The sequence below is a fragment of the Rhamphochromis longiceps genome, linkage group LG10 (genome assembly GCF_057381845.1).
Source record: "Rhamphochromis longiceps isolate RC_006_pf linkage group LG10, R_longiceps_female_GT1.1, whole genome shotgun sequence".
Taxonomy (NCBI): domain Eukaryota; kingdom Metazoa; phylum Chordata; class Actinopteri; order Cichliformes; family Cichlidae; genus Rhamphochromis; species Rhamphochromis longiceps.
The window spans coordinates 27126308-27154118 of record NC_140566.1 but is presented as its reverse complement, the minus strand read 5'-3'; the positions used below and the strand labels follow the sequence as shown (position 1 = coordinate 27154118).

Genomic DNA, 27811 nt, shown 5'->3' with positions numbered 1-27811 from the left:
AGAATACGTAGTTTATTCCAAGAAGATATCGTCTCTCTCCCATATATAATATCTTATTGGAACCGATATGTTCCAGATATCAAGTGGAAGACAGTCTGGATGATCCCCCATAAATATTTGATTGTAAATAAGGTGAAAGAAGTCTCATTTAAAATTCTACATAAATGTTATCCAGCCAGTCACTACATGGTAAAATTTAAAAGGGACATAATTGTACTTTCTGTGGGGATCATCCAGAAACTGTGACACATCTTTTTTGGTACTGTTCTCTTACACAGAGATTCAGGAAGGAATTTAGCAGGTTTGTTATTGTCCATATTTTAACGAAGTTTTCTTTACGATGGGAAAATGTTTTATTCTGTTTCTTTAAGTTCCCCAAGAAGTATGATAAATGTGTTTTTATGATAAATTTGTTAATACTTTTAGCTAAATTTTTTATCCATAAATGTAAGTTTACTAACAAAACACTATATTTCTGTCATTTTTTAAGGATGTGGAAATGTACATACAATCAATATCAGACCCCACCAACAAAAAGGCTCTCAAAACAATATATGTATGTGAATTGTTGCGTGTATTCTTATAATTGTTATTTTTTTCTTTTACCCCTGCCTTTTGGTGTTCATGTTCTGTTGTTTTGTATACTTCATCTGTTCGTATTATGTATACTCATTGTTTGTTAAATAAAGTAAAAAAAAAAAAAACTACTGTCTTCTTCTTTCTTTAGCAGCTCCTTTTTAGTGGATCGTCTTCCTCCTGGTATGCTCCCATCCTAGGACAATAGCTGAAACCGAACAAATAAAATAAAATAAAATAAAATAAAATAAAATAAAATAAACCCACAATTTAATAACTCTGTGACACAAACTGTGGTTTAAATTGGGAAGAGGAACGTTGAAGCTAATGCTGCACTGACTCGGACATTTTAGTACAAGGAACCGGAAATGATAGGGGAAAAGAGTCCGGGGTTGTTTTCATTCCCCTGGTTTTCAACATGAAGGAAGCAAACATGGCTCGTCCCGTCAGTGTGGGGGATCTACTACAAGCGGAGCTCTTAGAGGACGCTGCTTACCGGGAAGAGGGGCTGTGTGTGGTCGGTATTTTCGGTAAAAGCAACATGCAGCCCGGCGCGCTGAAGGAATCTCTGATCAACACACTGGCGGACAAACACCTTTTCTTGATGTTCGGCGGACCGGAGGACGGCGGCACGCCTAGCAGCCACATCCAGGCTTTTTACGACCAGGAGAACCGGGTGCTGTACCTCCTGCTCTCCTCCGTCTGCGACAGCCGACAGCTACTGCGAGCCTGCCTGTCTCTGGACACCGGGAACGGACACTCGGACGCCCACGACTTCTGGAAGGGCCTGGAGCGGCAGCACTGCCTCCACCTGCTCTACATGTTCTCCGTGTGTCACGTCCTGTTGCTCGTCCACCCCAACCAGACCTTCGACGTGACCTACGACCGGCTCTTCCGAGCTCTGGACGCTCTGCGGCAGAAGGTTCTGCCTCTGATCCGGGCTGCCATCAAAGACTCCCCGGTATCTAAAGAGTGGAAGCTGAACTGCCGGCCCTGCCCTCCACGGCTCCTCTTCGTCTTCCAGATGAACGTCACTCTGAAGGTCTGCTCTCTAACAAGTCCTTATTCGCTCTCATTCATATATGCACTTTATATTAAAACTGAAATATTGATATATATTTTAGTATAGTTACAGTGCTTTGAAAAAATCGTTTCCCCTTTCCTGATTTCTTTGGGGGTGGTTTTGGCATATTTGTCACACTTACATGCTTCAGATCATTTAAAAAATGAACATTAGATAAAGATAACCCGAGTTGACACAAAATGCCGTTTTAAAGTTATGATTTCATTTATAAGGGGGAAAAAAGTTATCCAAACCTACATAGGCCTTGTGTGATAAAGGAATTGCTCCCTAAACCTAATAACTAATGTGCAAACCTTTGCAGCAAGAACGGCAATCAAGCATTTATGATAACTGGCAATGAGTCTTTAATTGTTTTCATTGTTCAGCAGTGTTTTTCTCCTTTGAAGCCCTCCATGAATGCTATTTTTGCCCAGTCTCTTTCCTACTGTTGAATCATTAACTCTGACCTTAAATGAGGTAAGTGAGGCCTGCAGTTCTTTAGTTGTTGTTCTGGGTTCTTTTGGGACCTGCTGGAAGATTCATTGATGTGTTCTTGGATTCATTTTGGTAGATTCAACACGCCTGGGAAGTCCACCCAGGACTCCCAAAGCCTTAACTCTTTTCAGACAGATAGCCGTCAATGACTTTGTTTCTCAGCTGTTTCTTTAGATTTTGGCATAACATGTTGCTTTTTGAGATCTTTTAGCCTGCTTATTTTTTTTGTCAGACAGGTTCTGGTCTGGCAGTAATTCAGCCTGAGTGTGGCTGAAAATGTGGCTAATTGCAGTTAATTAATGAGTCAACAAGGGACAATTACTTTTCCCTTAATAACTGAAATCATGATTTAAGAACTGCATTTTGTCTTTACTTGAGTTATCTAATGACCAATTATAAAACCATTTGTTTGATCTGAAACATTTCAGTGTGACAAACATGCAAAAAACAGAAAATCAGGTCAATATGTTTTGATGGAACTGTTTTATTTTTTCTTTTAACACAGAATCTGGACTTTAAGTAAAATAATGACAGTTCAGTCCATAGGAAATTTTGCAAAAATATTTCAGAAACTGTCAAATCTTTCTTTAATAAATGGTCACGCCATATAAGAACTCAGGGTAGCCATATGAATACAAATGATGTTGTCTTTGTTTGTTATTCTAAAGGTTTCTGCAAACGGCTTAGAGTCAAATCCTGACAAACCAAAGAAGCACTCCCCCAGGCGGAGGCTTCAACACGCCTTGGAAGACCAGATTTATCGCATCTTCCGTAAAAGCCGAGTTCTCACCAACCAGAGTAGCAACTGCTTGTTCACGGTGCCCGCCAACCAAGCATTTGTGTACGTGATCCCAGCACTAGATGAGGACCCCTTAGGTGCATTACTCGGTCAGCTGCGGTCCAACTGCATGTTGTCTGAGCAGGACTCCTCCGTGCCCGTGTCGGGGCCGAGGCGCTATCAGCAGATGCGGCATTCATCTCGGCACCCCAGCAGCAGCAGAGACTCAGGCAGCATATCGATAGGCAGTCAGCTGGTGGACTGCAGCTTAAAGGAATTCCTCTGGCAGCATGTCGACCTGGTGCTCACCAAAAAAGGTTTTGATGACAGCGTCGGCCGCAACCCGCAGCCTTCGCACTTTGAGCTGCCGACCTACACCAAATGGGTCCAGGTCGCCTCCAGACTCCACCAAGTCCTCATCAAAAACACAGATGAAGAAATGGCTGAGCTAGCCACAAAAGTGCAAAGCCAGGTGAAGGTTTTGGAGGGTTTTCTTGACGCTGACACAAAGTTCTCTGAGAACAGGTGCCAAAAAGCGCTGCCTCTGGCTCACAGCGCCTACCAGTCCAACCTCCCCCATAACTACACCACCACAGTCCATAAAAACCAGTTGGCTCACGCTCTGCGGGTGTACAGCCAGCACGCTCGAGGAGTGGCTTTCCAACGCTACGCTTTACAGCTTCACGAGGACTGCTACAACTTTTGGAGCAACGGACACCAGCTGTGTGAGGAGCGAAGTCTGACTGACCAGCACTGTGTTCACAAGTTCCACCTGCTGCCTCAGCCAGGTGAGCGCATCATCTTCCTCTGCACAAGTTTGAGGAGGGGCCCTTTAATGCAATTTTTTTCATTGACTATTTCACATAATTGTCGTAGCTCTAACACTGAAATAAAATAAAAGCCAAAAGTGTGAAATCTGACACTTAATTCCACAGGAGAGAAGCCTGACATGGATCACAACCCACCAATCATGAATCACAACAGTAGAGGGCGCTCCACCAGCTCCTGTAACTGTGGACGGAAGCAAGCTCCCCGTGAGGATCCTTTTGACATCCAGGCAGCAAATTACGACTTCTACCAGGTCAGGATTTACTCCACATGGGTCCTGCTGAGGACCACAGAGGGGCACAGGCTCTCTGCTCTGTCAGTATTTCTACATACAGCTGTGAAAGACTCAGTCAGACACAAAATTTTGAGGGAAATGTCTCACTCTGTAGCTGATAACAGCTCCTTTATCAGCTCAGGTAGTACGCTGTGCGCTTTTAGAGATTTTCTTATTGAAAATTGTCAAAAATGCCTCTAAGAGCCACGAGAGTGAAGCAAAAACAGAAATGTCATCCGGTTGCAGATTTATGGTTCTTCGCTACGAGATTATCCCTCCACATTGTTCAGTTTTCTCGTGTCATTATAAAAACACTGTGTTTTTAAATTGTATATCTAAAACACAACATCTAATCACTCACAAGTATTTGCTTGTTAACTGTCTTTTTCCTGAGTAGATGCTGGAGGAGAAATGCTGTGGGAAGCTGGAGAGGATTGAGTTTCCAGTGTTCCAGCCCAGCACTCCTGACCCGGCCCCGGCAAACCAGGCTCAGAGAAACCCCTGTGAGGCTTCAGGATCGGGTGATGCAGAGAGGTTGAAGGAGCCCAGCACTGCCCAGAGCCACACGCCTGGAGACACCAGCCTTAGCCTCGCTCTTAGTCTAGGCCAGTCTACAGACAGCCTGGGGCCCTACGGGGACGGAGACGGAGCCGAAACACAAGTCCAGCAAAAGAGGCCGAGCCTTGTTGACCGGCAGCCTTCCACTGTGGAGTACCTTCCTGGAATGATGCACTCTGGCTGCCCTAAAGGTCTCCTCCCTAAATTCTCCAGCTGGTCACTGGTGAAACTTGGCCCAGCAAAGTCGTATAACTGCCACACGGGCCTGGAGCAGCCAGGTTTCCTCCCTGGCTCCTCATTCCTCTTGCCGTGGGACTTGGTGATTCGCTCCCGATCGGAGGAAGATACAGGACTAACGGAGCCTTTGGACGGAGGCACGTCCTCGTGGCCAGTGCCCAACAAGACCCTTGTGGGAAAGCGAGGCAGCACCGGTGGGCTCGGTAGGAGTCGCAGGAGGGAAGACATGGCTCGCATCTTCGTGGGGTTCGAGTATGAAGACGGCAGGGGGAGACGCTTCATCAGCTGCGGGCCTGATAAAGTAGTGAAGGTGCTGGGGCCGGGGGGTGCTAAAGATCCTGCCACCAGGGTGCTAAACACCGACATGCCGCTGCACATCCCTTCTCCCTCCCAGGGCCGTGGCCTGAAGCCCCACTTCGCCCAGTTGACTCGCCTTTTTGTTGTAGTGCCTGACGCCCCGCTGGAGGTGACCCTCAACCCACAGGTAAGCAGCAGGAGGAGACTCCAAGTCATCTCCAAACAGGGGTGCACCTGATGATGATTTAATGGACTCTTATCTACTGTTTATTTTCTCAGATGTTTTTCAGCGACGTAAACAAAAACTCTTTTAAAAAGGGGGATTCATTTTCTGTCTGTTTTCAGTGAGTCAGCTAATTCTTTCAGCAATATGTCCATGATCACTATGTCTGGGACTCTGTAAAAGCTAAAGTTACAGTTCAAAGCTAAACTTTTAATCTTTTTTTTCCCCGCCTGGAAAAGGTTGGAGTGTGCAATCTAAGTCGGGGACAAATTGCCACGAAAAGTGGAGGAGTTTAGGTGTCTCAGGGTCTTATTCCCAAATGAGTGAAGCATTAGATTGACAGACGGATTGGAGCTCTGCCGGTCCGTTGTAGTCTAGAGAGAGCTGAGTGTAACCTATAGTTGCGAGCGCTGGGTAGAGACAGAAAAAATGAGGTCGCAGATACAAGGCGTGGAAATGAGTTTCCTTTGAAGGGTGACTGGGGTTTCCCTTAAAGACCCAAACCAAGCAAGAACCTATTGCACTGTTCAGTTCATTGTTCAACAACAGGAATGTATCACAAAATGTGCAAAGAAAAGGTTAAGATATCTGCAGCATGTCACTATTTAGGCAGGTATGAAAACTAAAATGAGCATGTCACAGTTTTAACAAAGACAAACCTTCAGACTTGGCTGTAGTTGCAGATTCTGTTGCCCTTTAACACATATATGGTGCATATATATAACAAAGAGGAGTGAAATCTGCCAAATGATTAATAAAGGCAACTCAAGCTGCTCTGCATCATACACTAAATTGCCTCATCCATCCATCCTGCTCTTATCTGAGGTCAGGCTGCAGGTCATTCCAGGCATCCTCAGCTGTACTTTCCACTTTCTTCTGGGTGATCCTAGGCTTTCCCGGCCAAGATCTTAGTAAGTTCTGGGTCTGCATCAGGGTTTCCTCCCAGTTAGGAGGCATCCTAAGCAGATGCCTAAACCACCTCAGCTGGTTTCTTTTGACACAGCTCTACTCCAAGCCCAGACACTCAAGTGAATAAACAACTTTACTCTTTTGGTCACTACATGCCTCATTCTTGACCAAAAAAGCAGCAAAATTTCCCATCTCTCCATTGCTGCCTCCTGTTTGAACCTCTCCACTACCCCAGTATCCACCTGTAACCTGTCAAAGTGACAATCTTGAAGCCTAGATTTTCAGTTGTGTGGCTAAATTATTAGGGTTCAGCACTGAATAACATCGTCTTTTGTCCTCTGCTGTGATTTCAGGTACAGCCAGGCCCTCCTCCCTGTCCGATCTTCCACCCAGAGCAGACTGAAATATCGTTGCCATCTGATGGCCTTTGGGTGCTGCGGTTTCCTTATTCCTACGCCACAGAACGTGGTCCCTGTTACCCCCCCAAAGAGAACCAGCCCCTCAACAACTACAAGGTGCTGCGAGGCATCCTGAAAGCCACCACCGCCACCTCTCCACAACAATAACCCTTGAGGTTTTATTCAAGACTCCACCTTCGCAGACCCTCCCAGTGTTGTTTCTGTACATTCTGTATATTTGCAGACACTGCAAATATTTCCTTTTTTGTTGACATCTTTTACTCTGGATTTCAATGAAATGACATGCGGGCGTGCATGGTCTCCACAGATAAGCATTTGCACACATGCTCTGGTGTATGTGAGACCGTATTAGCTGCTCTCTAAACCATGTTTAGTGTCAAATCCATTCATGCAATACTGTGTTGCATTTACCTCTCCCAGTGCAGACGCAAATGCTGGTGTGGTCGAATGTTTCCTCACCAAAACCACAGAGAAAGTTTGTGTTGAAGTGGGCTATTTCCCAAGTGTGAAAAATAATTTGATCTGTCTCAAGTGAATATGTGACAACAGCTTTGTACACCTACAGATTTGGACCACTGGTTCTCAGACTGTGAGGCACATTTAAGCACAGAAAAAAAAGCCTTTAAATTAAGACTTGGATTATTTTATATTTTTATCAGTAAATAAAAATTGCAAAATGTGATTTAAAATAACTTATTTTCACTTTTTTTTTGCTCCCCAGAAGACAGATCAATGTTGCAGTGACATTAATCTTCACATTTCAAGCTTGAGCACAATAATAGCACCAGGAAAAACTTCCTTCAAAGTTAACATGAGGGGGCGTGGATCCTGTGGTAGCTGTTTGCAGCTAAGCTAAGCTAAATTTCCAGTACCAGCATCCCTGCACATTCACGCTGGCAGGCTTTAATAATGATGTAAATTTTCCTGTCACTGGTCAAACAGTGAAGCTCTCATTAGAGCAGAGACTAGAGTCGACTGTGTACGTCTGAACTTGTGTTTCTTTTGTTTCAGTTTGTAAAGATATCACAACACACACTATTGCTCACAAACAAAGATTTAATACACTCGAACTAAACCGAAAGACGTTTTTTGTTTTTTCTGTGTAAATAAAAGCGACTCGGACATTCTGTTTCATGTTATTGGAGGTGATTTTTTTTTCCTCAGTGTTGTAGATGTCAAGAAAGCAAGTGCAAAAAAAAAATCCTCAGTTACACTTTGAGAAGTATTAATTTCCTCTTTTGATGTCAAAACAGAACTTCTTGAGTCACCTGTAACTTCTTTACAATTCACCAGGAAAATAGGTGAAAACATTCTAAAGGAATTAAATAAGGTAAAACAGAATCTGTCTAAATTCTAAGATTGAACGTCAGTGTTTGTAATGACCACATTTATTCTTCAACACAGCCTGAACTTTCTTAGGGAAGCTTTCCTGTAATTCCTTTAAGCAGTCTTCAGGAATAGTTCTCCAGGCTTCTTGAAGGACATTCAAAGCTCTTCTTTGAATTTTGGCTGCCTTTTGTTGGCTTCTCCAGCCCCCCTGGCGACCCTGAAAAGGATAAGCAGAAGAGAATAAATGGATGAACGGATTCATCACTCCATCAGAGCTGTTGCTGCTGATTTTCAGTCCAGCTCTTGTGTAAATTCGCATACCTCAGACTTTCCCTGTTTCCCTTTCTTAAGAATGGCTTCTTGACAGCCACCCTTCCACTGAGACCATTTCTGATGAGGCTTCAGTGAACAGTTGATGGATCAGCTAAAGGGCCAGGTGCATCTCTCAGGTCCTGTGTGAGGTCTTTGTTGGATTCTTTTTCCTGTTTCAAAAGAACACGACTTTCAGACACTGTTCATTTTAAGCTTGCCACTTCTTTTTTTGGTCCTCCACTTTTCCCATTTCTTCAAATTCTTTAAGGACACAGTGCACACCATGCCGAGATATGGAACATTTTAACGCTTTCCCTCATAAAAATGACACTTGACAACCTCAGTATTATGTCAAAGGGAAGTGCATTAGATCACAATATTAGAATAGTTTCTGGGTTTTTACAATGTTAGCTGCATAGGCAGAGACCACCCTCACTAACTTCTGATACTTCATTTTGTTTTATAAGCAGGTCTGAAATATAACAGAAACCTGACAGAAAGCTCAGAAAGGAGCTTCAAAGATGACTCCTAGCTGGCTTTCAAGGGGTAAAGAGTATTAAATTGATGAGAAAGGCTGTCTCCACGGAAGCAAAATATAAAGAAATTAGACTTTTGCACACTACTGATATGATAGATCATGTCAGGAATACCACTAAGACTAACATCTTTAGAAGAGAAGCTTAATTTTCCAGGTAGGTTGTGTTTGGTTTCATGAATAGCAGTACACTTTACGTCCACTAGGTGGAGCTGGATTCTTTGGGACATATTTTCACTTAACTGTAGGTTCCCACACATTAAAAAAAAGCGACTTGGACAATTTATGTGCTTCATCTTACAGAAGAATTTAGGACGTCAAATCCATAATTTTCTTCAATATACGTTTCTTTATACTTTTAACTATGTTTTTTTCCACACAGTTCAAACTTTACAAAAAGAAAACACGATGTGCTTATAAAACAGAGACAGCACACTAGTATAATCAGACCACTCGGCTTCACAAAAATCAGTGCATAGTTTGTGTCCTTCAACACATTTTATATGTTTGTGAGTTGGTAGTTGTCAGAATGCCTTTTAAATGTTTCAAGTGGTTTAATTTAAATCACTCCCAGACACTCGGACAAAAGTACGAAAACAGGTTTGTTAATTAGTACTTAGAATTTTCTTTTTTCTTTTCCCAGTAATCATCACACAACCTCTGAAAATGATCTCATGGCCCTTTAGGGCATCATGCTGTAGTCTGGTGGACACAGAAGTAGCAGTAAAAAAAGCTTCTTAAAGACAGTTTTACATGTGTTTCTGACAATATTTCTGTATTTAAACTTCACAGAAAGAATGCAGGTGCATGCAGATGACAGGTTAAAAACAGTAGTTTTCTTTGTGTGTGGGAATCTCATCTGCATTTGAACACACTTTGATTCTCAGATTTTCTCTTGGATAACAGAGAACCAGGAAGTTAATGGGCGATCTAGCTCACACACATAACCTTCAGGAATGTGCACACTAACAGGGAGGTTAATAATAAAGCCAAAGACGCTGATTCAAGGTCATAAAGACTCAAGGGAACACTCAAATCTGACCACTTCAGTTCAGTTAAATTTTACATTCACTGACACATTAACAGATTTTTACATTTCAAGTGACTCTTAAATTTTTTTGCTACTTTTAACAGTACCTTTTAAACTCATCTCACTGATAACACATCAATTGAAACTAAACACAATTTTACTTTTTCTCTCTTTAACCGACACCTAACAACCTTTCAGGACTTTCTCTGTCCTTCTGCTGTCTCACTTTTTAACTCACACTTCACCTGCTTGAATTTTGATTGGCTATTAGGTCATAACAAAGTCAGTCACCTGAACTTTTCTTTTGATGCAGAGTCAGGCCTGTGAGTATTTTGCTTTTGATTCATGTCATGCCTAAACAGCAGAAGTCTGGTTTCCTTTAGCTCAGTTAACCAGACTAGTGATGTGGTCCCTCAATCCTAAAACTTAAAGAAGCATCCACAGTTTTTCTGATGTCTTCTCCTTTTTCCATATGAGTATGAGAACAGTTGGTCCATCACAGCTGGTCGAATTTAGTGGAAGTGAAGAATATTTCCAAAGCATTTTGATCCATCAAAACAAGACTTGGTACGTGGAGCACATAGACTGTATATAAAAGATAGAAGTGTACGTGGCAGTGCCTTGAAACTGCATTCTTTCTGATGGCCAGCAGGGGGCAACTCCTCTGCTGACAAAAGGGCATCAAGTTGTATCCAAGTCTATAGGTTCCTTTGACTCTCTTACTCTGTGACCTCATTAAACTCAAATGCGATGAGTTTATGATCTTAATCATTAGTTTCAGGTCCTTATTGAGTACAGTATGATGGTTTTTTTAGTAAATTATTATGAAAACGTCATAATTTACTACAAAAACGCTCAGCTTGAATGCTTTACTGTGCTTTATCAGTGCGTGACGTGACAGATGCCATCTTTTGTACACAGTCTATGGCATGAAGTCTGGCTCCCATTTATTGAGAAATATAAAATAAATAGATAAATAACTGACCATGAGGATGTGCTACAATGAATAAAATGCCACTATGGCATACTAATTGAAGCTATCGCAGTATGTTTACCTTTAGAAGGATTTAAATTTTTTGAGGGTCAAAAACATTTTTATACAGATTTTTTATAAATTGTATGAAAACGATTTTTGCATCCATATGTTGACATTTCAGATTATGGTTTCAATTTTGAGTCTTTTTTTTTTCAGAACTTTAAGTTGTATATCAGTTGTATTTATGTCAGACATTTGATCAGGAATTGCAGCTAGATGCTGAGACATCCAACATTTACTTTCCATAACCACTGACAGTGTGAGGTGTTCTGCAGTAAACTGGACAAACCAACATAACTGACTCCGAGGCATCAGCATTGCACTTTTTAAAAGTGTGTTTTCTAAAATGTCTTTCATGCTTGATTATAAATTAAAAGTCAGTGCTGTAGTGCAGACATTAGCTCTGCTGCTTTGAATGTACTGTTATTAAAATGTGCAGCAGACACCTGACGATGAGTCACTGAAATGACTTTTATGGAAAACACAAAAAAGCCATTGTATCTGCCAAATCATTAACTAACATTACTGTTGCTGTACTTTTATTATGAGTATTATACTGTAGGAGTAACAAGCTGGAGGTCTTTTACAGTCTATAAAATTCACTTACTATTTGATTCTGTCTCAAATGGCCACCAGTGGAACTGCAGTCTAAGTCTAAAATATATAAGTTTTTATATATTTATATATAAATTTGTGAAGGGAAAAAAGTTAAAACTCATTTTTTAATGTTAGAAAATGTCCACAAGGGGGCACTGATCCATCCCAGGCTGACATGTTTAAAGGTTTACTGACTCAACAGGTGCAAACATTTGTAACAGTTGGATTTGTTTTTGTGTTGCACTACAAAGGATGCGGCATTGGGTTAATAAAGTGACAACAATGTACAACAGTTTTCGCTTTGACGAGAGTATTACTTATTTGACAGCCACTTATTATTAATTGTTTGCAGTATTTTGACATTTCTGCTCTGTTTTAACACAAGCTGATTTGGTGTCAAATTTCCTTAGCACTATTTATTTTCAGTTACAGCCTGAGGGCTGGATTTAGACAGACCACCTTTTATTCGTTTTAACTGAAAATGTCCTTCAGAGAAGTTCTGCGAGCAGTAAATCTGGGTATGTGTGTAAAGCAACAACATACATAAAAGCAGCAAAACAAACTTGAATGTTGTCCTTACCTGCGGACAGGTAGAGGAGGCGGACGAGGGGGAAAGGAAAAGCCAGCCCACATTCAGATCACAGTTAACAGCCAAGCTTTGTCTCCCATTTCTGTTCTATCACTGAAAACCACTGTGCCAAAGTTCAGATCTCACAGGTGGGCACAATAGGCGAAAGAAGACACTGAACTACATGTTCTCGGGCAGCTTCATCTTGCAGATTGTGTCAGAGACAAGTGAAAGCAAATATCTGGGACTATTCAACAAGGCAAGACAAAAGGATGTGAGTAAAATACAGATTTATGAAGTAATTAATGATTATTTAAAGTTATGGCAGGTGCTCTCTGGCTTCTGTAATGGTTTACTACCAAGTTAACTTTCAACCTTGTCTAGCAGTACTCTGTAATAGCAGCATATTATTATACATCATGTGGGGTTTTAAAAAATATATGTGTATTCCATTCATTAAATGATTATTTTGTCACATTGTTGGATTGTACTCTACTGTGAATACAAATTATGCTTAACTTTCAAAGAGCATACCAGGGTTTTTACATGCTTTGCCTTATGAGACTAACTGAGTCCATTAATTAATGTAAAACTGTATATTTTTGAGGAACTGGAGTGTTTTTGTTATATTCTCCTGTATTTCACAGCTACTCTTTCATTTTTACACTTGTCATGAGACTGTTTTAAATATCTAACACTTCCTTAATGATTAATTATGTAATTTTCCCATTGAGACTGACCTCTATTCAGACTAGCTTTCAGCTTTAAAGTAGTTAAATTAAAACCAGTCTTCGCAATCTGTTTACCTTTGACTCTTAATACAACATCCATTGATAGATCTACTTCATTTATGACTTGATTAGGTTCGTCTGCTATTGTTACGTGACTTTTTCCACTTCAGTCGGCTATTCTTTTCCCTAATTTATACTTATATAGATAAAAAAATATCTTTTAGGATAAGGGTTTCAAACAATAGGACCAATCTGGCCCATTTGATGGCATTAAAACTGTGAAGGAGGGAGTAGTCTTTTGACTTTTAACTATATTTTTATAGTTTTACAGCTTTCGCTTCTGATAAAGATCATCCCCATGGCCATCCATATTGCACCAAATAAATTATATAATAGATGAAATAACAGAACACTTCCTTTTTTCTTCTTTCTTGAATTACTACAGTAAAAAAAAAACAGCACTGTGAATTAACAAAAACGTTGTGTTATTATTACATTCTGGACAAAAACTATGATATACTACTGACATTGCACTTCTTTTCCTTACATTAATATACTATCTCAGGGATTAGTTGTGCAGTTAAACATCTTTACACTGATACAGAGTCGCCTGGTCCAGTCAAAGTGGGCTGTATGTGGCTCACAATGAAAAAAGTTATCTTTACATTTTCTTCAGAATGAAAAAAAAAACTAGATGTGATCAATGATCCAAGTCAGTTCTTTGCCTGCAAATTATTTTTTAAGAATAAGCAAATGACTATAATTCTGTGTCTGATTCTTTTTGCCTAGAATTAGGGCTGATAACAGCTTCTTATTTGAATGCTAAATAGATAGTTAGCCTAGCGGAGAAACAGTTACCTATCTCTATCTAAACGTAAAAAAACAAACAAGAAAAAAATATTAAAATCAACACATAAGATTCTTATACAATCTGGAACATGAACTATCTATGCTATATTTACTTAGACTTGGGTAAAAAGCTGTGAGTTTCATATCTATATGCGACACATAGCCATAGCTTAGCTTAGCTGGGATTCAGGAAACTGAAAAAAGCTATCTGGTTACTATTTTACTGTTAAAAAAGTCATTTTGATTATTAAATTAAAAATAAAAAGATAAAAGGTGATGAATTACTTAAAAGTTACATATATCTAATTATCTTATTTCTGATTAAGTTCAAATTTTAAGTTCATAAATAGAAATTTAAAGATGCGTAACTTGTATCTGAAATTTTTAATGTAATAAGTTTCTAATCCAACTTTTTTGGATAAAAGCTTGAAATAAATGGCTTCACCTTTAGCGGTTAATTATTTACATTTCATATTTGTGTTATTTTACTATAACTCCAAACATAGGCTTGCAGATCAATTTTATTTTATCTGCAGTAAAGTTAGGGTGTTAAGTAGCATGAAATTAAAATTAAAGTACCTCAATTATACTTACAAGTACTTTACCAAATGCACTTACTGGCTGTACCACAACTAGATAGTACTGAATGTGTTCCCTAACTATATCAACAGACCACAGTGAAGGGATAATTTCTTTTGGAGTTTTATGTTAGTTGATACTTAAAATATTAAATGTTTAAATCATAAATGGATATTTGTTCTTTAATCAGTTCCAGTCAAAACCTGGTGACCTGTACAGAAAGAACACTGTGTTATTTTTAGCGAAACTTAGAAGTACCGACAGAGGCCATAAACTCATTAAGAAAGTGTGTGCTAAGGCCATAAAACAACTAGAAGATAGAACCGTTCTATCATAGACTTCAATACAAGCAGACTTTACATTGGCCTCGCTTTTCAGACCTGGAAGCTATGTCAACCTTTTATATACTGTCAGTGATAACACAATTGGTAAAGTATAGCTCATAAAAAAGTATAGACATAAAATCTCAAAAGCTTTACAGTTGCTTTGATAACAACTCTGTACACCTTATTATCAAGTTCTAACACATAAGCGACCATCAGATCGCTATGATACTCCCTCTAAATCTAAATAAAACTGAACTGAAAAATTATTTCAGTTGGGTTTTGCGCCGTTCGAATTTCCTTGTGCACACTGCTGCAGCCAATGCATCTCACAAGGCACAACTTTTTACTTTGAAGGAAAACATTCTCTATTTCCAGTTTTACTACTGCTCAACATCTTTTTGCAGACAAGTCGGTGTCTTACGTGCTAATTATGGGTAACTGTGGCAATCTCCTCGCAAACAAAGGAGTATTGAATATCCCTTCAGGATTTTACAGCAACCACTCTCTAGCTTGTCAGAGAACACACTTTTGCCTAGCAACCAGGTTGCCAGAGCATCACTGAAAGGTCCAAAGGCTTGCTTGAATGGAGCACTAATGGTGACTACCAGAATACTCTAGCAACCACTTGCTAGCTGGTTAAGGAATACACATTTTTCCCTTGTGAATGGTAGATGTTAGATGGTTGCCAACTGGTCTTTAGGCTTTTGTAACTGAGGAGTAAGACTCACCTGTTAACTCAAAGCTGTTCTAGGTGCCACTTTCATGAGGCAGATTAGGGCAAGAGGTCAAGACAACCTGGCTGCTTTAACAAGCCTTCAGGGTTTTTTTCCACATTACAGAAAATAGTATAAATAAGTAAAAGCCCTTGAATTGGTTGCCATCTCCACTGATTTGACTGGTGCTACAGCTCAAAGTGAGATATTAATTAATATATTTTATCTCTTTTGCCAGACCTTCAATTGGCAATGCCAAACTAAAACCTCAGACGTGACCTTCAGTTTGAATTGACCCAGAGCATCATGGCTAAAGGGAATAAAGATTTCCAGCGAAGGATTGTGTCCAAGGATGGGCACAACATGGTAAGGATCGATAACGTGGAGGGCATGGTCAAGCTGTACCTGCACGACATTTGGACGACTGTGGTGGACATGAAATGGCGCTACAAACTCACCTTATTTGCCTCCACCTTTGTCATGACTTGGTTCATCTTTGGGGTCATCTTTTACTTCATTGGAATGGGCAATGGTGACTTTGAGCCAGATTTAAATTCTACCCACACTCCATGCCTGATGAACGTGGAAACGCTCACTGGAGCCTTCCTCTTCTCTCTAGAGTCACAGACCACCATTGGTTATGGTTTTCGTTACATCTCTGAAGAATGCCCTCTGGCCATCTTTACTCTGGTGGCTCAGCTTGTCATCACTGGACTGGCTGAGATCTTCGTTACCGGTGCCTTTCTGGCCAAACTAGCTAGACCCAAGAAGCGAGCAGAGACCATCAAGTTCAGCCAGGTGGCGGTGATCTGCAAGCACCAAGGAAAGCTGTGTCTGATGGTGAGGGTGGCCAACATGAGGAAGAGCCTCCTGATCCAGTGCCAGCTAACAGGAAAGCTCCTGCAACCCTACGCGACTGAGGAGGGCGAGAAGACGCAAGTCCATCAGAGCTCTGTTGATTTCAACATGTACTCCGGTGGCGAGTGCCCCTTCCTTATCCTCCCTCTCACCTTCTATCACGTCCTAGACCAGCACAGCCCGCTGGCAGGACTGACGGCAGAAAACCTCGAAACGCGTAGGTTTGAGTTGCTCATCACCCTCAATGCCACCATGGAGTCGACGGCAGCCACGTGTCAGAGACGTACCTCTTACATCCCTGACGAGATCCTGTGGGGTTATGAGTTCAAACCGGTGCTGTATAGCACCCCCAGTGGACGCTTTGTGGCAGACTTCAACTTTTTTGACAAGGTGCAAAAGAGCAGTGATCCAGACATCCACAGCGACAGTTCAGAAAAGCTGAAACTCGAGAGGGAATTCAGGGAGGAATAGAGGATCTTAATTACTGTTAATTGACCTGAGGCTCAGCCACTGTGTTAATGTCCCTTACAGCTATGACCTTTGATTTAAACACGTAAAACGTTTATTTTGAATCATATAAAAGTGATTTTTTATCTACACTTTTAAGAAGACTAGAAACCTGACATGTGTTCACTGTAAAATTCTGTTTATTCGTTTAATCATTATGATGTTTTTTTGTATTAATATTCAAGTTAAATTAATTAAATGTAGGGGAGACCGGGGATAGTTGTAACGTGGGTCAGTTGTAACACTTCCAATTTCTCCAATCAGGGCTAAGTTTCAAATGATGTGACTCATCCTGTGCATGCCCAACTCAGTTCTGCTATCACATGTGAAAAATCAGCACATTTTGTCAAACACAGACAATTTAACATGAAAAAAAGTAATTTGTATGCCAAAAAGTAAGTTTTTCTACTTTATTTCAATTTCTAATAACATCATCTGCTTTGCAGTTAAACTCATCAAATTTAAATGATGTTATTTGTATGTCTATGGGGATATATTCTGCGTAGGTCTTTAGTGCTAATGTTTTAGCCGTTGGCTGTAATGTTAGCTAGTTCGTGGCTATAGGAGTCTGGGTCAGTTGTAACAGCAACAGTCTGGGTTAGTTGTAACAATAATGCAGATGTTGCAACTTACCACACTATTACTTTAACTTATATTAAACAAGTTGGGGCAATGACATCAGCAGAGAGAGGTTCACTGGTCGCATTTGTATATGCGGTTAATGCCATTGGCAACACAATTCCTCCACTGTTTGTGTTCCCACACATACATTATGCAGACCACTGTGTCAGAGATGGACCAGTAGGAAGTACTGGTAGTGGAAATAAATCAGGATGGGTGCAAGAAACAGATTTCCTCATCTTTCTGAAGCACTTTGCAAACCACACCAAGGTAAGCCAGGATAAAAAGTAATGGAATTGCGATGCTGGTGAACAACTACATTTTTTCAGCTTCATTGTTATGTTCAAAATTGGTGCAAGAGTTGTAGGCTATAATGCCCACTGAGCCAATGAGGCCAAACTCAAGGAAGACCAACCAAAATTAATGAAATATTCAGTTGCAGAAAATTCCATAACTTGTCTTTTTTGGGGGGGGTTGGAATATGTTCAAAAGCTAGATTTCTGCATTCTGTCTCACACACACACACACACACACACACACACACACACACACACACACACACACACACAGCTACATAAATGGATGTAAATGCATTCATGTGTTGAATAAACAAAGATTACATGTTAATGTTTTGTTAGTACCCTTTTTTCATTGTGTTACATTTCACCCCAGGATATGTTACAACTAACCCAGACTATGGGGTTAATTGTAACATTTCACTCTTCGTGTTTGAGACCATACCATGCAATGGGTAATTGTGCTGCAGAGAAAATAGCTGCACTATTTAATAGCAGAGACATGTAAATACTTTGCATTACATTTTGAATCCACTACCTTAAAAGAGCTTCAATTTACAGACAGAAATGTCAAAAATGTTACAACTATCCCCGGTCTCCCCTACCAGAATGAAGGGCTAACAGCCCTGTATGATTCTTTCATTTGGGTTTTAATAATGGGAGCAGAGATGGGCAGTAACGCGTTACAAGTAACTGTAATCTGATTATTTTTTCAAGTAATGAGTAACGTAAGGGATTACTATTGCAAAAAAGGTAATTAGATTACCATTACGTTCCCGTAAGAACGCTGCGTTACTGCGTTACTAAAACCGTGATTCTTTTGTGAGTGTCTCATGACAATGATGTAAGCAAGTGCCACGTTCCTGGCAACAGCTGTGTGCAGATCAAGAATGAATAATATAATGAGTACGGGAGAGAGTATGAGCATGCAACGTTTAAAGCGTGGAAGTACTGACCTTACTTTGAGTTTGATTCCTTAAAAAGTGACAAAAACATTAGCGTCCGCTGTTCACTGCATGGGAATAAAAAATTTTGCAGCAAAAAACCCCTTAACTTCCCAGCAAGCACCGAGTACGCTACGATGTAATGGGAAATTCACAGAGAAACTCGCGGATTCTTCCACTGACCGCTGCGGCACACCTGCACCAGAGCAAATCTCCGCCTACCCCACTCCTGCTATACAGGTGAAAATAGAGCGACTGGACCACTAGTCTTTGATTTTATTTATTTTCTGCTGTGTTTTACTTGCATCTATTTGAAAGACTGAGTGTAAACACAAAAACCTATTTTATTTTATGTGCAGGATTGTGCAGAAAATAGGTAATTAGTTACTGATTACTTTTTTCAAGTAACTTGAACAACACTGAATGGATCTCTTTATAAATGCTTTTGAAGACCTTTTTAGAATGAATAGAATGTTAAGTTATACACCGATAAAGTAAGAGTTTAGTATTTAAAGACGTGTTTTGGAGAATTATTTTATTATTAAGATTTAGATGAAGTAACTGATACTTCTTTCTGAGCTGTACTTAAATATGAAGCTAGAATAAGCCATTGCTTAGCTTAGTTGAGATGGAAAAAACAGTGCTCAAGTAGTCCTGTCAAAATAATTCTCTAAACATCACTACTAACACTTTACAGCTTGCTTTCTAATCGCTCCCAAAAAGCGAGGTGTAAAGATGTAAAATATCCCAGATTGTTCACTTGTGATTAAAACATTTCCTGCAGAGCCCCCTAAAGATCATGGCAAGAGTTTTCACTTGCAGGACTAGTGATGACACAAACAGCTCATAGTGTTTGCGCATTTCATCTGAACAACAGTAGATCCGAACAAATTTTTTAGTGGAAAACCACAAAGACTCTCATATGATAAGCTTTTTACGTAACCACCAATCGATAATTGCTTGTTTCAAGTTTTATTTTTAAAATTGTTGTTACACATAACAGATGTTTTTAAAATTCAGAAGACATTTACAACTCTGTTTAGAAATTTTGCAAGCATTGAGAAATAGTTCCACAAAACAGTAGTTACTGAATATAGCTCGTGTTCTATGAATGTAGGCCCTCCTAACAGGCTTTCAGCACTGGGCTGATCAGACCTTCCTGTGAGACCAGATACAATGAAAGTGACTGAGCTGGATATTAGTGCCACAATTTAGACTGATCCACTCATTCTAAGCATACCAGGCAAAGATACATAGAATAAAGCAGAGATTTTCAAAGTGTGGTCCTAGTGGCCTGTGAAGGTACTACATGTAGCCGTGCAAGAAATTAAAAAAATAATAAAAAATTAAACCAATATGATACCAAAGAAAAATTTACTTTTATATTCAGGGCAGGGTGACCCCCAGATTTTCTGATTTTAAAATGGCTCAAATAAAGGGATGTAAGTGAGTGTGAATCTGGCTTGTAGTATAAAAATGAGTTGAGTGGTGTATCAATACTAGTCTGTTTACCACAGTAAATGTGCCTGCTTTGGTACAAATCTTTGAATCCTACTGCTGTGCACCATCTCTCTCGCTGACACCTGCTGCAGAATTGTATTTATATCATTATGGTGACACATCAGTTTAAGTTATTATTGGCTCAAAAACATAAATATGGGCTCTACAGTGTATCTGGCACTATAGTGCCACATGTATTTAAACACAGCAGTAGGTGAAGAAGAATTAGTCCTAAATGCTTCATGTAACGTTTCAGTTTCCATAATATCTGCAGGGTTTCGATGTTGTGGCCGTCAATACATAACTGGATTAGACAAACACCACCAAAATAAATTTCAAAGAAAACTTGCTGTGATCTTTAGTCGGCGCTATGATTTCTTCTTTAAATAAGGAGTTCCTCTGCAGCTTGAGTAATATTGCACCTGCCAGAGGATATTTCTACATATGTTTGAATCATCAGAAAAATGTTAAAGCTTATTACACATTTACAGTTGTTAGTGTATTCGTATGACTAATGTTGATTGTGTTATTCTTGGAAAAAAACAAATGTTACCTTTAGTTGTTGTGTTTTAGACATAAATATCATTATGGTATCATAATAATAAATCAGGGATTGTGATACAGGGGTATGTTATGTAAAAAGTAATAAAAACGAATCCCTTTTGTTAGTGTGTTTCTTTTTAGCTAAAAACAAAGTGTTGTGTTTAAATCATCCACTGCTTTCACCTCCCCCCAGCCGCTGTCCTCCCCCATGGTGGAATAGTGGAAAGTATATTTACTCATTCAGTATACACAACAGTTAATTTGACTAGTTGTTATATACAAGTAGTTATATATAATGAATGGAGAAAATGCTTCTTCTTTTTTTTAACGTCAGGGCATCTGTATAATAGTAAATGAATGTGGGAGTTCTCTATAAAAAAATACTTGCAAGCAAATTTGCATAGCGACAACTTCTTCATTGTAAAGAAAGTAGCACTGTAACTGAAAGATGAAGGGCTAAAGCCTTTCAAAGGACGAATGAGGCTCAGCCTGCACACAGTTGTCTTTAGCTGTCAGCCTTGTGTTGTGGCAACACTGTGGAGCAGCCACTGAAGTTGAGATGGCTGGTGGCGTTTGTGTCTGGTCCAAACAATATGGTCCAAAGTAACTAATATTTACTGTAACAGACAAAGCAGTAACATGTCAGCAGAATTTTTCTTTCAGCTTGAAAAGCATTAAAGCTGCACTCAAGATGTCAAATAATGTGAGAACCACCGGTGAGATATTCTGGAGGTAACTCACAACCCCTGATGCAACATCCCTTCACATGAAATAAATGTTGAAGCCTGTGTTTGCAATGCACACACAGGCTCAATGTGAGCTGATTTGAAATGAAAGTTGAAAATATAATGAGCCACACACTAAAACACAAAAGCCCCTGTTAAAGGATTTTATTTGCTGTGACATCTTGTGTGATGTTTTCTGCCTATAATCTGAGATGTTACAAGTATCCAGTTCTAGCTCCAGTAAGCAAAGAGGGACTTTATTTTCATTTTTATTAAAATTAAGGGTTTATTCACTTTTATTTTCTTAAAGAAAAGCAGTTTTTTGTCATGAGGTCTAGTTCCTGCCTTTTCTTCTTTTTCTTAACCTTTTTGCTTTTAGTTTTCCCAGGACTCACTTGAGAGATTATATCTTTCAGCTTGCAGTGCTCCACAGGATAAGCCGGAGGAAGTGACTGGGTAGAGGAAAGTCTGTGCTTCTCTGCTTAGGCTGCTGCCCTTGCAACCTGGCCCCAGATAAGCGCAAGAAGATGGATGTTTGTGGTATAAAAGGGGATTTATATAAAACAAATAAAACGTGTAACCTCATTCAGAATTACATAACTTTGAGATTTGAGAGATATTAAATTTTCAATAACGGACTTTAATTGTTTGGTTTGTACAGAATATTGACAATATCCGCACAATAACACCTGTTACAAGTGCATCAAATCAAAAAACAAGGGACAACCTCATATATCTCATTCTGAAAAAGTAAAATCTAAACGTAAAGATAAGATTTTTATGTATTTGTTTTGTGTAAAGTAGCCCAATGTAGCCATCTAGTGGTAAAATCTAAAAGTGACTTTAAAATTTCCAAAATAAGAAGCAACAAAAAGGTAAACACTGTTAAACACCAATTTACATTAAAAAAAAAATACATAAATAAATGCACAAATTTAGCATATCTAGTTCAGTTGCTGCTGGATTAAAGAAAATGTGTCCAGGTCTACAAATATTCAACATATATGTTGGTGATTGGCTAACACACAAAACCATGAAAGTAATTTATCTCAATATTAGTCTGAAGTGATGTCACTTTAAGACATCCCGATATGCTCCAGTACCAGTTGGTGGGTCACCTCCACTGTACTGTTCTACGCAAGCTGCAAAAACAGACCTGAGCACACAAAACCAAAATCTTTTTCTCTCTCCAGGCACCAGCAAAGCTATGAAGACAGTGTTTTTGTTTCATGGAGAGTGCTCCATAGAGTTTAACGTTGTTTTCAAGTTTGTTTGTTTTTTACCCTTTTGTAAATTATTTCTCTCCCTTTAGATTGTTTCGGTTTTTACTTTGAATCATTTGGACCGGAAATCCCCATCGTCTTTCGTGTTGTCGCTTTATTGTGAAGGATCGGACCGACCGGATACGGTGTTGTTGTTAGTCCAAAACGGAACATGAACTCGGCTAACAGATGTGAAAATTAGCGCTTTTAGTGTGTTTGTTTTGATTAGTAAGGTGGAGGCCGGAGAGGAGGTAGCATTTTTTTAACTGACTGTGTGCCGTGTAATGATCAGAAATGAGCGTCACGTTGGATATAAGGCTGAAAAGAGCAAACAAAGTTTATCTAGAAGGGGTAAGTTGCCACAGCTAGCTAGCACCAGCAGCTTCTGCAACCTCGTCAGCTAACGTTAATAATACAGTATTTTTCTTTATTTATGAATAATGTAGCTATGTAACTGCTACTAAACCAATGTACTGTAACAACCCGAGCTAGTTATTTAGCTACCAGTCGCCGGCGTCACATGATCGGGCACCTGACTGTCGGTGTGACGGCGAAATGTGTCTGTTGTGAGGTTCGCCACAGAAATCCTCACAGATTGATCAGATATATACACATAACATCGTAGTTTGTGATGGAAAATATAAGTGAAACCTCAAGCAGAGACTAATGCATCTACATTTTTAGAAGCCAAAAGTAACTGGACATTTGACTGCCAAGCAGTTCCAGCAATGATGGAGATAGTTATGGTATGGGTATGATCATGTGACTGCTGATAGAAGCAGGAAGATGAACTGTGAAGTGTTTATGGTTGTGTTCTCCATCAGATTCGGCAAAATGTTGCTAAAATGATCTTAGTTTGACCAATTGTTTTTGAGCCTTTGATAATGTGGGACTGTGTATATCAAAAAAAAACTGATAGACTGTAGCTCATCCGTGTTGCTTGGTGTGCAGGAAACAGTGGCTGGTGTCATCCTGCTGGTTTGTAAGGAGGCACTGCAGCATCATGGCATCTCTCTGAGCATGGAGGGAGTCGTGAATCTGCAGCTGAGTTCCAAGAGTGTCGGTGTCTTTGAGGCTTTCTACAACTCTGTCAAGGTGAACGTCTAAGATATTGTTTTAAAATCACTTTGAGTGGAGATAAAGACTAGTAAAAGGGTCATTTCCTTTACCATTTGACAAAGAAGTTTCACCAGCATAAATATGAGACAGAAGTATTTAAAAAAAAAAACAAGAAAAAAGTAAATAAAATCATCATAAATTAATCATCCAGAAGTTTTATTTACCTGAGCTGAACTTTCAAACAAAACAAGACTATTATAAGCATCAGTCATGCCTTTTGTTTTGAAATATTGTATTAAGTAAACGTTTAATTAATTCAAAATATAATTAACAGACTCTTAATAAGCGACATAAACTGTTTAACCCATTGTTTTACTGTTTGAGTCCTTACTTTTCATCAAATAGTGTTTATCTGTCATTGATTTTGTGTTATATTTTACCTACAGGATACAAGTTTCACTTTATACGTTTATAATCATTGAACTCCTGGTTTAAAATGTTTGACTGCTAGGTCAGACTAACTGCTAGTCAATTGTTCCTAATAATAATCACATTGAAACATGTTGCAGCCCATCCAGCTGATCAGCAGTAACATTGAAGTGGCCAAGGCTGGAAAAATCCCTGGAGGAAAGACTGAGATTCCCTTTGAGTTCCCTCTGCACACCAAAGGCAACAAAGTGCTGTACGAGACCTACCACGGAGTCTTTGTCAACATTCAAGTGAGTGTGAAGAACATGGTGTATGTCAGGGTTTTCAGTTGCTTTCAGGGCAGCAGTGCAGTTTGTTTGGTCCAGACAAAAGAAAGAAGAACATGCGTTTTTATAGCTCTGGACCTTCGAAACAGACATTTAACTCAGTGACTGGACACTTGGAGGGAAAATATCATGCATCGTCGTCAGCTTTACAAAGATTCACATGGGTAAAAAAAGTTTTGTCCCTTTAATGAACCTCACCAGATTCAGTTCAAAGAATGGACAGACTCCTACATATCTTTAAGACATCACGCTGCCATGCTTCTTTTAAGTAAACCTTGTAAAGAGTATAATGTCGTGGCATCCTGGCTTTAAACCTTTCTGTTCACTCCTCAGTACACCCTCCGCTGTGACATGAAGCGCTCCCTGCTGGCCAAAGATTTGAGCAGGAGCTGCGAATTCATCGTGCACTGCCAGGTGAGTGAAACACACCTGGTTATTGTTATCTGATCTGCTGTGTGTGAATAAGCTTACAGCAAACCTTTTCCATTTTACCCTGTTTCCATCACTGATAGGTAATAAAACATATCAGGTCAAATATGGTAAATAAATTATTTAATAACACTTTTATGGATCAGAATTACCTTTGAATATTTAATCATAAATATTTGATTGTCATTTCTAACTTTTTTAAATCATAATAAACTTTCATTGGCTCACCTGCAGCGCTCTCTCAGTGCACCAGGGGGCAGTAGTCCGTGCTTTGGGAATCACTGTATTAACGGGACTTTTTTTAGGACTATACTGAGTCATTTAAAAGCAGCTGGATGATGATATTTTGTTTCTATAAAATTGACATATTGGTAGCCACAAAAGAAACGACATTTATACCAACAATTAGTTTCTCTCATTTTTGTGCCACTCACTTGTTGTTACAGACTTATTTACATTTAAAAAAAAAGCTAATTTAACCTTTTTAATGCTCACCAATGCTCTGTAGCTCCTGTAAAATCTGTGCTCAGGTTGTCTTTTGTTTTGTTTGTTTGTTTGTTTTAAGGAAGAAAGTATCTGCATCTAAAAAAAGACTTCTCTGTTTCCTCACCTCCTGATTTTGTTGAAAAGTTATCTTTTCTTCAGCTTTGTTAAACTGTGTCACATCATTTTCTGTTTGACTTCCAGCCTCAGAAATCTAAAGTCATCCCCACACCGGTGAACTTCACCATCACTCCGGACACTCTGCAGAGCCGCGAGGTCAGAAGACGTGTTAAATCTCTTCATTTTTATTTTATTTTTATTTTTTTGCTTGATTTCTTAAAGTTTAAAGCTCTTCTCAATGGATGAACTTGCTTTGTGTTTTCAGAAAAATTCACTTCCCAAGTTTCTCATCCGAGGACATTTAGATGCCACCAACTGCGTGATCAGCCTGCCGCTTACTGGAGAGGTGGTGGTGGAAAACTCGGACGTCCCCATAAAGAGTATTGAACTGCAGCTGGTACGGGTGGAGACCTGCGGTAAGTGCACGCTGTGAGGCAATCAGTCTAACTTTCATTGGGCAAGGCCCAAGGTTTTATGAGCATCTGCTGTGTTCAGGCTGCGCTGAGGGTTACGCCAGAGACGCCACAGAGATCCAGAACATCCAGATAGCTGAAGGTGACGTCTGCCACAGCCTCGCCATCCCCATCTATATGATCTTCCCCAGACTGTTCACCTGCCCCACGCTGGAGACAACAAACTTCAAAGTCGGTCAGTAAAATCCATTCCTGTGATTCTCACACAAACAATTTACTCCAAGGCTCATTTTAGTTTTTTATTTACTAGACTTACTGGTTAACAAGCCTGTGGCTCTTATTTTGAAAGTTCAGCAGACTAATTTTATTATAGTTTAGCATTTTTAACCACAAGTTCTTACTTTGAACGTTTAAATCTTTTCAGATCTAGAGAGTGTTTGCTCATGTTATTTACAATGATGACATTAAAACAATATAAAACACTCATCACAAAGAGACACACTATATTGCCAAAGTTATTCATTTGTCTGCCTTCACATTAATATGAACTTGAGTGATGTCCCATTCTTCATTTAGGGGGTTTAATATGATGATCATTAAGAGGTCCTTTCACTTGAACTAAAGGGGCCGAACTCCTGAAAAACAGCCCTGCATAATAATCCCCCCTCCACCGAACTTTACACTTGGCACAGTGCAGTGATACCGTTTTCATGGCAACTGCCAAATTCAGTCTGATCCATCAGATTGCCAGATAGAGAAGTGCTATTCATTTCTCCAGAGAGCTGGTCTCCACCTCTTTACACCGCTGCAAATCGCTCCACTTTGTTATAAACCCACTAACAGTTGAACCTCACTATGGGGTGTTTTATGTTCTTGTTTTTGCTGTTTTATTGTATACACTGATAACCAGTTTCCACAGCTTTCTGATTTTGTATACTATCTTTTTCTGCCACTGGAAAAACATTTTTTCCCCCATCTAGAAGTCTCTTGATAAAACAGAATTTCAGGGCATTTTGACTTCTGCTTCCATGTTCAGACAGGATCATGACCATGTCAGTCTCCATCTGCAGCAGGTGGAGCTAAACAAGGACTATGGCCTGCATTCTAAAATCATAGTTAATCTGCAGGATGAGATTTATTGGACTGGACTGGAATTTGTACAGTGCTTTAGACTACAAGTCACATTTTATTCATGTCCACAACCAATTTGGAATCACCAGTTAACCCAGGTAGCACTGAGGGATGCAAACTCCAGACTGAAAGGCTCTAGCTGGGTTTCAAACAGTAAACCACCTTTCTGTGTGGTGACAGTGCTACCCACTGTTCTACTGTGGCATCAGTGTTCAGGTAGTTGGCATATAAAATGCTTACATTAAAGAAAATTAGAACAGGAGGCTTCTTTTTCAGTGAACATGGGGGTGAACATTATACAGAGGCCTCTGTCATTAATTGTTTCTGCCCCTCAAATGATGATCAGGTAGGTGAGACATTAGTGTTATTGTTGGCTGTTCTGCAGGACGCAGTTGTAAACAAATATCAGATCTAAAGGAAAAAGTCCTCACTGCTGCCAGGAGTTAGGACATTATGTGCTACTGTGGAGAACTCAATGAAACCCCAACTTAAATTTGACATGCTCTTGATAAAACAAAAACTTCTCTGTGCAGTGCGATCATGAGTGTTTCTTTCCTTCAGAGTTTGAAGTCAACGTTGTCGTCGTGCTCCATGATGATCACCTGATCACAGAGAACTTTCCTCTGAAGCTGTGCAGACTCTGAACTTATCATTTCTGAGAGAAGCTCAGAGACCTTCACACTTCTCATCCTGCAACAAACTCGTCTGCCTGAACAGATTCTTCAACATGCAACTGAAGCTGGAGAAATTATTCAAACCTTCAGAGACCTCCCTAATAATACATCATGTTAATGTGACCAAACTCTTTTCTTTTTAAAGTTTTATTTCAGTTTAATAAATTTCTCTTTTGAAACTATTTCATATTTCCAAGTTGTTTTTTTTAAGGATGTGCAGCATCACAGG

The 27811-nt window shown here is 39.6% G+C and overlaps 3 protein-coding genes and 1 long non-coding RNA gene across 4 annotated transcripts; 3 read left to right on the top strand and 1 right to left on the bottom strand.

Annotated features, from left to right (window-relative positions):
• The first annotated feature begins 959 nt into the window (after positions 1–959).
• Positions 960–7739, top strand: smg8 (SMG8 nonsense mediated mRNA decay factor). Its single transcript, XM_085421170.1, has 5 exons — positions 960–1618; positions 2803–3700; positions 3848–3993; positions 4412–5293; positions 6592–7739. The coding sequence occupies exons 1-5, from the start codon at positions 995–997 to the stop codon at positions 6802–6804; spliced, it is 2763 nt and encodes a 920-aa protein (XP_085277296.1). The 5' UTR covers positions 960–994; the 3' UTR covers positions 6805–7739.
• A 330-nt stretch (positions 7740–8069) lies between these two features.
• LOC146661062 (uncharacterized) lies at positions 8070–12199 on the bottom strand. Its single transcript, XR_014913571.1, has 3 exons — positions 12077–12199; positions 8308–8468; positions 8070–8203 (listed from the first exon to the last, which is right to left on the bottom strand). It is a non-coding gene; the product is annotated as an uncharacterized LOC146661062 (long non-coding RNA).
• kcnj15 (potassium inwardly rectifying channel subfamily J member 15) lies at positions 12167–20736 on the top strand. Its single transcript, XM_085421171.1, has 2 exons — positions 12167–12338; positions 15501–20736. The coding sequence occupies exon 2, from the start codon at positions 15569–15571 to the stop codon at positions 16589–16591; it is 1023 nt and encodes a 340-aa protein (XP_085277297.1). The 5' UTR covers positions 12167–12338; positions 15501–15568; the 3' UTR covers positions 16592–20736.
• Positions 20737–22642: 1906 nt separating this feature from the next.
• vps26c (VPS26 endosomal protein sorting factor C) lies at positions 22643–27764 on the top strand. The gene is made up of 8 exons (XM_085421169.1): positions 22643–22869; positions 23470–23613; positions 24147–24296; positions 24666–24746; positions 25449–25520; positions 25630–25780; positions 25860–26012; positions 27470–27764. Exons 1-8 carry the CDS (start codon positions 22813–22815, stop codon positions 27550–27552), a joined length of 891 nt encoding a protein of 296 aa, XP_085277295.1. The 5' UTR covers positions 22643–22812; the 3' UTR covers positions 27553–27764.
• Positions 27765–27811: the final 47 nt, after the last annotated feature.